This window comes from Chamaea fasciata, unplaced genomic scaffold, assembly GCF_029207755.1.
Source record: "Chamaea fasciata isolate MVZ Bird 193981 ecotype frontalis unplaced genomic scaffold, bChaFas1.0.hap1 SCAF_41, whole genome shotgun sequence".
NCBI classification, from domain to species: Eukaryota; Metazoa; Chordata; class Aves; order Passeriformes; family Sylviidae; genus Chamaea; species Chamaea fasciata.
Window position 1 is genome coordinate 1,073,836 of NW_027094126.1, and position 10,911 is coordinate 1,084,746.

Below are 10,911 nucleotides of genomic sequence, written 5' to 3' on the forward strand. Positions count from 1 at the left end.
GGGGAGGGGGCATCTCAGGCAGTGGCCAGTGGGATGAGCTGGCCCAGGGTGGAGCTTCTGGCCAGCTTTGCTCACTTGGGAGACCCAGGTGTGCTGCTAGCAGGAGCTTCCCTGGAGCTCTGTCTTCCATTCCACTTGTCCTGGCTCTCGGTGACACCTGGGACACCTCAAACACACATGGACTATCCCTAAGGAGACCAAAATTGTCCTTCAGTGCCCAGCTTCCCTGACACAGTGTGAGATGTACTGCCCCCACCTTCCCCCTCCTCTGTGGGCTGCCCTCCTTCCTTGGGATGTTGCCATTCCCAATAAATTGCAGAGAATATTCACGATGTCGTTGTGTTGCTGCTTTGGGAGCTGTTCGGGGCAGGGTGGGAGAGGGGGTGGTTCTCCTGCCCGTCCCTGTGTTTTGAGGGAACCGATCAGTGGTGGGGATGGATCAGGGTGGGTGCCCCAGCTCACATGATGCTCTTGACTCTCATCTGGAGGCACAAGACTGTATCTGGAATGGCGGGGATCTGGATCCTCCAACTGAACAACGAGAAATAGGAACCCAGGTCGGAGATCTAGAATCACTGAATAATGGAATGGTTTGGGTTGGAAGGGACCTTAGAGATCATGCCATTCCATCCCCCTGCCATGAACAGGGACACCTTCCACAAGACAGGAGGTGTCACACCCCTTGGATCCACCAATGTAATTAAGTTACTGCTTCTGAGGTTCCTTTGGGATCATCCCCAGGTGCAGGAGACTTTGACCTGTGTTAGACGAAGGAGATGGCACCAGTGTTGCCATGTGCAGTGATGCGAGGGCAGGTGAATATGGATCAGGAGGCTGGCCAAGCACCTGCCACTGGCTGCAGGCAGCCACAAACTCATGTGCTCCAGGATGAGCCATGATTCCAGCCGTGGGAACACGACGGGCTGGGAAGGTGTGATTCATCCCTACCATGAGCTCAGGTACCATCCTCTCACTGAGAAGCCGATTAACTCCCCAGTGGCTCATCCCTGCTCCACGAGCAGGAGGGAGAGATTTGGAGGAGCTCAGGAGGGGGTTTGGGAGGGGAGTCTGGAGTGTTTGATCTGAGCTGTGCTGTGGTTCCTCCACCACCTGGAGAGATCAAAGAGGCAGAAAACGCTGCCAGTGGTGGTTCAAGAGTCCCACAACAGCCTCTGGGAGTTGCTGGTGTTCTCAGAGTGGGTCAGGAAGCTGCAGACTGAGGAAGAGGTCCAGGAAAGGCTAAAGGGAATGAATACAGGCTTCTTCGAAGAGAGAATTCTTCCATTGGAAGCCCAGCAGGAGGGTGCCAGGGTTGGGGAATGGGGTTGGATTTGGCCCAACAAGAAGATGCTGAGAAGGCTCTGAGAAGCTAGTGTTGTGCCAGGAGCACTTTGAGGTTTGGACTGGGGCAAGCACCTGTTTTGGTGCCTAATTTTAAGAACCTCTTTCTTCTCAGCCTTAAAATCCAGAACACAGAGTTGTAGTGCCAAGTGAGGAGTCGTTGCAACACCTCCTCTGTGCAAGATCTGTGATGGAAGCTCTTGGCTGGGTCAGATTTGAAGACAGAGCGTGGCTTGGTCTCATCCACATTTTCTGCCGAGTTCACATTTTCTGCCGAGTTCACATTTTCCCTGGTGTTGATCTTACCATGTTCAACTCTTTGTGTAAGAGATCTGAAGGATCAGCTGGGTGTTGAGTCTCACCTGAAGGCGGCCATAGTGACTCCAGGTTTGGGATAATCTGCACATCTTGTCTGAAGACGTCAGGGTGACTCAATCTGGGTGTTTTATCTGCAGGAGCTGAGTGTGGTCAGCACCCAGGAATCTGGCTGACTTTGCAGATCTTCCTCCTCATTGTGGAATCTCCTCGTGGGATGTTCCAGTGAAGTCCTGGTGCCTTCATTGCACGGGTTTGGCAGTTGAGAGGGAGGCCAGGAGAAGGGACAACCTGTTTTCTCCACCTAAACCCAAGCCACTCTGCAGTTCCCCCGGGATGCTCGTCATGAGTGAGTGCACTGGGCTGCAGAATGGTCTGGAGAGCTTAAATCTCCATCTGGGAGATGACCATGGAGAAACCAGCCCATCTTGATTGCAGCTGCTTTTGGAAGGGAGGGTGTCCCCTCCATGCTGTGGGGGTGCTGTCCATTCTCCAGCTGCAGGAACACACACCTGGTAACCTTTTGCCAACCCTGGCCCCCTGGTTGGTCCCCCCAAAGCTGGATAACCTTGTCCCTCAAGGGTGGGATAATCCTTGGCCAACTCTTTTCTGAGTCCATTGAAGGTAGGATAACATTTACATAAGTGTTTTTTGAGCCCCTCATGGGTGGGACAATCCTTGGCCAACTCTAGTCTGAATCCCTTGAGAGGGGGATAACTCTTGACCAACCAGGAGTTAGGAGTGGGATAAGCCTTGTTCAAGTGTTACTGAGCCCCCAGTGTGGAATAACCCTTGGCCAACTCTTACCAAGTTCCTCAGGAGTGGGATAATGTGGGCTTGAAAGATTTTTAGCCTGCTAGCAGGTGCTAACCTTTTCCCACGGAAAAATTCCTCAAGAAAGCTTTTTCCCAAAGCAATCTTGGTAAACAGATATCCTTTCTCAAAACAATCTTTGTCCAGCTGGTGTTTGCTGTTTCTCTAGTTTAACCAATGGCATTAGAGAGGTGTCGTTCCTATCCACCAACCATGTTAAGTCTGTGTCGGAACATCTTATAAAAGGTAGTAAAAATTTAGACAATAAAGCCTTCTTTTTCTATACTCTTTGCCTTCTGAAATATTTGGAGTCTTTCATGTCCTACAGTGACAGGATAACTTGGCTAACCGTTGAGTCTCTCAAGAGTGGGATAACCCTCAGCCAACGGCTGACTCCCTCAAGGGTGATGTCCTCCCCTCCCTTACACCCTGTTCCATGCAGACCAGGGGGCTCAATACCCCCGTCCCAGTGATAGGGACATTTTGGTTACTGATGCCTCATGATACTTTCAAACCACATTTAGTTGCCCAGATCTCATTGGAAACTCTGAAAATTCCTTCTGAAGGTCTGTGTTCATACACAGGTCTTTTGAATGGCTTTTTGTTCATGTTTTAAGTGTTTCAAGGGCTAGAAGGGCATTTTCTGTCATTTTGTCATTACTTGTGTTGTGCTGTTTTCCAAGAAAATGTGAACATTCATTTTCTATTTAATTCATTAAATGATTCAGGTATGTAATCAGTAATATCCAGGTAGATAAAACCTTTAGAATGCCTCTTAAATAATATTTACAGACTCTGCTTCCTTTTAAAATAGAATCTACTTTTTTTTTGGAACACACTGATATTATTTGTATTATCTTTATATAATTAAAATTTCATTTACATACAACACACAAAAAAAAGGGTTTATTTCAGACACATCCTGTAAAATACATTTCTAAACCACATTCTTAAACCACATTCCTTTCCTAATAAGTTATTTGGAAGCAAAAGGTTATACTGTGCCTTGGGGGTTGTAACAGCTCCATTTCTCAGCAGGTTTTCCCAGGTCAGTCATCTTATTTTTGGGAAAAAACAGGTAAATCGGAGGTCGTGGGATTCACCAGAGCAGCAGGAACCCCTCACCACTCTGAATTGTCCATCTGTCGCTCCTCTTCCATAATGTTTGTCTGTCTGTCCCTGATATTGGCACCAAGGGTTGCCAATGTGTCCCTTCATTCTTCCTCAAGCTGTCATTCCCCATCACCCTCAGAACACTGAGGAGAGTGAGATTATTCCAGTCACCTTCTTCCCTCTGCTTCAGCATCATCCAAAGCCCCAGACGGTTGTCCCAGATTTGCGAAGTTGCAAGTGGAGGGAATTTAGTCTACGGTCAGAAGACACTCCCATTGTAGTGACACCACATGCTCCAAGGAGATGTTTTTCCTCTCTAGCAGGAGAATATGCTGAGTCTCCTTAAATTTTGGTGTCGTGAATTCCCATTCAGGATTGGGAAACATCTCCTGAAACTCCAAAGGCAATTTAACATATAAAATGGGGATTAAGGGTGTGTGTGAGGAATTGTGAAAGCCATATTATAGCTGGGATTTCATCAAAACTTTGCCTTTCTGTGGAGCTTTGATAGGGAGATCTCTATCTGGAATTATTGGGAGCCACTAATGAGGGCGGGATAACCAATGAGGGGCTGCAGAAAAAGGAATTATGGACAAAATTGATTTCCAAGATGTCATAAAGATACGAGAGTCCGCTTAGTCATGGAGACCTGCCTCGATGCTCATTTTATTCACCTCTAGATTACAGGGTGTGTTTCTGGGCAGCCCCAAATACGGCGAAGCTCATGGAAAATCTGTCAACAGCCCCGTGCTGATGAAAATGTTAAATTGCTTTCTACTTTCACGCCCAACCTGTCCCAGCCCACCTCCAGCAGCGGATAAAAGGGAATTCCCAGAGCTGTTGGAGCCAGAGAAGACTCTGCAGACTTCTTTCTGCCCACATCAACTCAGTTGGTCTTTCTGCTCTTCTGGATTTTGATTCTGCTTGGAAAAAACCAGCCATGTCTCGTCAGTCTGTCTGCAGGAGCTTTGCAGCCGGGGGGAGAAAAGGATTCAGCTCCTGCTCTGCTGTCGGTGGTGGCTTTGGAGGCAGTGGTGGCCGGAGCAAGATCAGCTACAGCTCGTACTCCTCATCCCGGGGAGGAGGCGGAGGAGGACAGTGTGGGGGCTTCAGCAGCCGGAGCCTCCATGGCACGGGGGGCAGCAGAGGGTTTACCATGGGCGGATGTTATGGCGGTGGCAGGATGAGTGGCTTTGGTGGAGGAATGAGCTGTGGAGGCATGGGTGGTGGTGGAATGGGTGGTGGAGGAATGGGTGGCTTTGGTGGTGGAATCTGTGGTGGAATGGGTGGTGGGTCAGGAATGGGTGGCTTCGGTGGTGGAATGGGCAGTGGGGGAATGGGTGGAATGGGCGGGTTTGGTGGTCCAGGCTTCCCTGGAGGCATCCAGCCGGTGCAAGTTGACCCCAACCTCCTGCGCCCAGTCCATGTTGAGATTGACCCCCAGATCCAGCAAGTCAAAAACCAGGAGAAGGAACAGATCAAGACCCTAAACAACCAGTTTGCCTCCTTCATTGACAAGGTGAGAGTTTAGGACTGGGTTTTTTTTTGGAGGTTCCATGTCAAACAACTTCCTTGGAGTGTGGAATGGGAATTTTTTCACTTTCATTATATCAACAGCTGTTGGAGTTGTCAGACCAATGCCTCAGCATCAAGTTGTAATTAGTCAGGTTTTATTAAGTAGCACCGAACAATAGAGGAGGTTTTGTGCTAATGGAAATTTAAAGAGAACACCTGCAGGGTATTCTGAGTATTGTCTTTCCAAGGCACTTCTGCAGTCTCATTTTGGCTGATTCAGGCCAAAATCACCATTGTAAATGTAATTGTCCTAAGAGTTCTCATTGCTGGGATTTGCTTTTTGATGAGATTTCCTTCTCAAAGCCTAATTCTAGAAACTTCAGAGCATTAAATCTCTTTCCAATACTCTTGGATTATTTTCATTTCAAGTACAAGCTGAAGAAACAGAGAATCCCTCCCAAGAGAATGCATGGGCAGTTAGGGAATAAAAAATTCATCTTTCTTGACTTCAGTGCTGGAAAGATGATGTCAAAGTCCAACCTCGATGCTATGGAAAATTGGGATGGTATTTTCTACTGGCAACATCTCTTTGTCCCCAAGGGAGAAGTATAGAATGACTCAAAACTTAATTGTCTAATAATAAATAAATTAAATAATGCTTCTCATGCACTTAAGGAGCTTGAATGCCTGAATGAGACATAGGTAGGGAGTGATTCCCTGGGTTCCCAAAGATCCCAGGCATGGGATGTGTCTCTGGTGAATGTTTCACACACACTTTGTTGGTTGTAGGTCCGATTCCTGGAGCAGCAGAACAAGGTGCTCTCCACCAAGTGGGAGCTGCTCCAGCAGCAAGGGCCATCGGGGCCAAAGAAGAATCTGGATGTGATCTTTGAGAATTACATCCAGAACCTGCGGCGGAGGCTGGAATCAATTGTGTCACAGCGGAGCCAGCTGGAGTCAGAGCTGCAGAACATGAGGCAATACGTGGAGGAGTTCAAAACCAAGTGAGTGTGGGGACAGACAGGGAGGGACCAGCTGGGGGAGTGGGGCTGGTGTGGAGACCCTGCGGGTGGAATGACCAGGGCTCTCAGAGTCTCACCTTGTCCTGCCCCCACCACAGGTATGAGGAGGAGATCAACCGTCGCACGGCTGCCGAGAACGAGTTTGTGGTGCTGAAGAAGGTGAGTCTGGAGACACCAGCAGGGATAGGGTGAGGGGGGACAGGAGGTAAAGACATGGGAAAGACTCATCTCCAAGATGGGCAGATCCAAACAGGGAGAGCCAACAGCTCTTGTGCGATGACAGGAAGCCGTGGTCCAATTCTGGGATCTTTCCCTTAGGATGTGGACTGTGCCTACATGACCAAAGTTGAGCTGGAAGCCAAGGTGGGAGCTTTGACAGACGAGATCAACTTCCTGAGGTGCATCTATGAGGAGGTAGGAGGTCTCTCTTCCCGTGGGTGAGGTTTTAATGAGGGTGTGGTGGCCAAAGACACTGAGGTTGGACTGGGAATCTTTGTGGGTTTGATCTGGAGAGGTTGCCTGGAGCTGCTGCTCCCCTCATCAGATGGTGCCTCTGACTCATGTCGTGGTTGCAGGAGCTGTCTCAGATGCAGACAATCAGCCGGGATCTGTCCGTGGTGGTGTCCATGGACAACAATCGGCACCTGGACCTGGACAGCATCATCGAGGAGGTCCGGCGCCAGTACGAGCAGATCGCCCAGAGCAGCCGGGCTGAGGCCGAGGCCTGGTACCAGAGCCGGGTGAGTTGGGAGGGGGTCAAGGCACCTGGGACAGTCCTCGCTGTTTGAACCACTGGAGGTTTTTGGTCAGTTGAGTCCCTGATGGGAGTCTTTGTCCCCATGCCTATAGTATGAAGAGCTCCAGAACACTGCTGGAAAACATGGTGACAGCCTCCGCAACACCAAGATGGAGATCCAGGAGTTGTCCAGGAATGTCCAGAGGCTGCGGGCTGAGATTGAGAACGTGAAGAAGCAGGTAAGGGACCCTCAGTGCCTCACTGGGTAACAGCTGCATGCTGGGTCATGATCGGGCTGGGTGGTGAGAGGGAATGCAGTCATGAAAATTCATGCCCTTTAGAGGAGATGGATTATTTTTGTTTTCTCTCCAGTTTGTGCCATGAGGATGCTCAAGCAGAGGGTGGGCAGAATGGATCTCACACACTGGTTTTTCTTCCTCAGAACCAGCAGCTTCAGGCAGCCATCGCTGAAGCTGAGGAGAGGGGAGAGATGGCCATCAAGGATGCCAGGAGGAAGCTGGAAGAGCTGGAAAGTGCCCTGAACAAGGACAAGGAGGAGCTGGCTCGCCTGCTGAAGGAATACCAGGAGCTGCTGAACACCAAAATTGCACTGGATGTTGAGATTGCCATGTACAGGAAGCTGCTGGAGGGGGAGGAGAACAGGTACTTTTTGGCATCTATTTGACTAAATTCTTGACAGATTATAAGATGTGTGGGTAAAACCCTTAAATCCACACTAAAGATTGATTTTGTGTCATTCACGCTCTAATTCCCAAGTATATAGTAATTGTATTAGGCATAAACATACCTAAGTGGGTTTTCCATCTTAAAAGAATGTGAAGGTAAAGGTTGCTCATTTCTTTAAAGAATAATTGGAAAGTTCTGAAAAAAATATTGAATAGGATGCTGAATTTTTTTTTAAGAATAATTAAGAAATATAAACCTGTACAAAAAACGGAAATTCTCAGCTGAAGAGCTATGCACTTCCCAGAGGAATAACTGGTCCCACTTTTCCTCACAGGCTGTGCAACGACAGCATGTCCAACGTCAATGTCTGTAAGTATCTGCCCTGGGGTCCTTCAGAAGGGGTAGAACTTGGTCTTTTGGGCAACAGGTGAGTAACCTGTGCTTCTCTTCCAGCTGTGGTGGGCAGGACGACTGTCTCTGGAGGCAGAGGAGGCATGGGAGGAGGATTCGGAGGCAGCGGCATGGGAGGAGGATTCGGAGGCGGCAGCTGCGGAATGGGAGGAGGATTCGGAGGCGGCAGCGGCATGGGAGGAGGAATGGGAGGAGGTGGCATCTGCGGAGGAGGCAGCAGCTTTGGAGGAGGCAGCATGGGCGGCAGCTGTGGGATGGGGGGAGGAATGTACGGTGGGGGCTTCTCCTCTGGGAGCGGAAGGATGTGCGGCTCTGGTGGGGGATCCTCCTCCATGCGGAAATGTGTCACCACCACCTTGGTCAAATCTTCGGGAGTGAGATTCTGAGCCCCGAAGGTTGACAAGGAAAGAAGCACCTCCTCTCTTCTCCTGACAGCAGCCCAGCCTCCCAAAGCCAGCTCCGGTGTCCTATAATGGGATGAACTCTGTCCCTCCCACCCAGCTCATTCCAGCTCCTGTTCCCACCCGGGGCTTTGGTGGCGATGCCGTGGGTGTCCCGGCACCGGGAGCTGCCTTGGCAGGAGGGGTCGCTCTGCCTTCCTTGCTGTGTTGTACATTTCTTGTGGCAAACGTGTATAAAACCCCTCTTTCCTCATCTCTCCTTCTGTTCTGTGTCCGTACCTCCCTTCCTCTGTGTGTGTGTCCTGCCCTCCTTTCCCGGGATGTTGCCATTCCAAATAAATTGCAGAGAACATTCACGATGTTATTGTGTCACTGCTTCGGGAGCCACTCTGGGCAGGGTGGTTCGTGCTTTGGGGAAGGAGCTTGTTGGGAAGCTGGGCGCCATTCTTTGCTCAGTGTGTTGTACCTGTGCTTTGATGGAGCCGAACATGTGGAGGTGGACCAGGGGAGGCATCCCAGCTCAGGTGATGACTGACGCACCTGAAGGCACAAGTCCAGGTGGTGGGTGTTGGATCCTCAGTTCACGCAGTGCTCAGTAACTCAGTGAGCCAGCAGATGACCAAATCGAGGAGTACAGGAGCCTGCTCAATTTTTAGGCATCTCCTGACATGGTGAATGACCTAGTTCATCCCTGGAATCCTGCAGAGTTATTCCCTGTCCTTGTTTAGGGCAAATTTGTGAGAAAACCCCTGAAACAGGGTTCTTCTGGAGAGCAAACCCGAACAGCCCCTCCCCTCAGCCCGTCCAGGAAAAGAACTTCCTCGGAGAAAACTGGAAAAAACTATTCATTTAAGAAAGAAAGTGCCCACAAGCATAGAAATACATAACATGAAACAACAAAACCTCTCGCTGCTCTGGAGAGAGGTGGCAAAACTGAGAGAAGTCCTTGCCGTGAATTAGTTCAGTTTTCTCTCAGTTTCTTTTCAGTCCCAGTCCCTTTGGCGCTGGAAAATGCCTTCCAGTGGCCCCAGTGGGTTGCAGGTGCAAAATCTAGGTGTGTCTCTCTGGGTTTTTCAGTCCAGGACAGGTTTAAAGAATCCCAAGAAAAAAAGGAAAAAACAGTTCAGGGAGCTTCTCTGCCTCAGCTAGCTAAACTAAGTAAAAGCAAAAAAGATTTCTGTCCAGCCGCTGTTCATGCCTCCAATGAACACACCATCCCAAGAAAAAAATGCAGAAGAGTGAACACTGTTTTTCAAAACAAACTGTGCGCTTCTTCATGCCCTGCTTTGCTCTCAAAACCAGTCTTAAAGGCACAGAACTCAATATACAGCACAAACAGAACAGATGGCTGGGGATACAAGCATCATAAAGTCACCTTAGGACATTTCCCTCCCCCCCAGCAGATTTCTGCAATTGTTGGGTCTGGAAACCTCCAGCACAAAGGGGTCCAGTATCTTCCCAGTCATTGAGCTAATACAAGCTGCCCTGTCTCAGTTTTCTGGGCTCAGCTTTAGGCACACAAAGGCACTCAGTGCCTCAGTGCCCACGTCCCATTTTTCCAGATGTGGCAACACTCCAGTTCCTGAAGGTCTCGGAAAGGGACTTTCTCAATCCCTCTGGGATTTTGGAAGCTCAAAGGGTCTGCTGAAATCCATTGTCCTGGGATTTAGGCAGGAACATTCCCAGTGCCTCATGGCCAGACCAGTAGAGACCCACAGGGGCCAATGGATGATGAGAATCAGCAGCAGCAGCAGGTGGGAGTTGACACTGGATCAGTCTCATCTGAGTTTCCTGCCTCCGAATGGTCTTTGGATTGTGATGAGGGGGTGGCAGGGTAGGAGCCCCTTGGGTGGGAAAGCTGGTGAACACAGGTAAAAATGGATCAGGATATTGATCCAGCACCTGCCCCTGGTGCACACCTGGGCTGTGGGATGGCCAGGTGGGATGCACAGCTCAGCACTCAGAGAGCAGGGGGAGCACTGGGGACCCATGAACCATCCCTGACCAGCCGTGGGAACACGACGGGCTGGGAAGGTGTGATTCATCCCCATCCATGAGCTCAGGTACCATCCTCTCACTGAGAAGCCGATTAACTCCCCAGTGGCTCATCCCTGCTCCAAGAGCAAGAGGGAGAGATTTGGAGGAGCTCAGGAGGGGGTTTGGGAGGGGAGTCTGGAGTGTTTGATCTGAGCTGTGCTGTGGTTCCTCCACCACCTGGAGAGATCAAAGAGGCAGAAAACGCTGCCAGTGGTGGTTCAAGAGTCCCACAACAGCCTCTGGGAGTTGCTGGTGTTCTCAGAGTGGGTCAGGAAGCTGCAGACTGAGGAAGAGGTCCAGAAAAGTGAGCTCTTGGAAAAGGGAGTTCTCCCCACTTTGAAGGGTGCTGGAGCTGGGATTGTGGCTGGGTTTGGCCCAAATAAAGATGCTGAGTAGGCAATGCCTGTGCGAAGCTGGTGTTGTGCCAGGAGCAGTTTGAGGTTTGGCTTGGGGCAAGAGTCACCTGTTTTGGTGCTTAATCACCTGTTTCAGTGCTTAATTTTAAGAGCCTGTTTCTTCT

The 10,911-nt window shown here is 49.9% G+C and overlaps 1 protein-coding gene across 4 annotated transcripts; it reads left to right on the forward strand.

Moving 5' to 3' along the window:
- Positions 1–4,522: 4,522 nt before the first annotated feature.
- Positions 4,523–8,666, forward strand: LOC136303720 (keratin, type II cytoskeletal 3-like). 4 transcript variants are annotated; one of them, XM_066207307.1, is made up of 10 exons: positions 4,523–5,101; positions 5,887–6,101; positions 6,218–6,278; positions 6,438–6,533; positions 6,695–6,859; positions 6,969–7,094; positions 7,298–7,518; positions 7,877–7,911; positions 7,996–8,061; positions 8,134–8,666. In XM_066207307.1, the coding sequence occupies exons 1-10, from the start codon at positions 4,523–4,525 to the stop codon at positions 8,337–8,339; spliced, it is 1,770 nt and encodes a 589-aa protein (XP_066063404.1). In that variant the 3' UTR covers positions 8,340–8,666. The 4 variants fall into 4 exon arrangements, with proteins under 4 accessions (XP_066063404.1, XP_066063403.1, XP_066063405.1 ...); XM_066207306.1 differs by having other exon boundaries at positions 7,996–8,034; positions 8,104–8,666; XM_066207308.1 differs by lacking the exon at positions 7,996–8,061 and having other exon boundaries at positions 7,298–7,523; positions 7,886–7,921; positions 8,149–8,666.
- Positions 8,667–10,911: the final 2,245 nt, after the last annotated feature.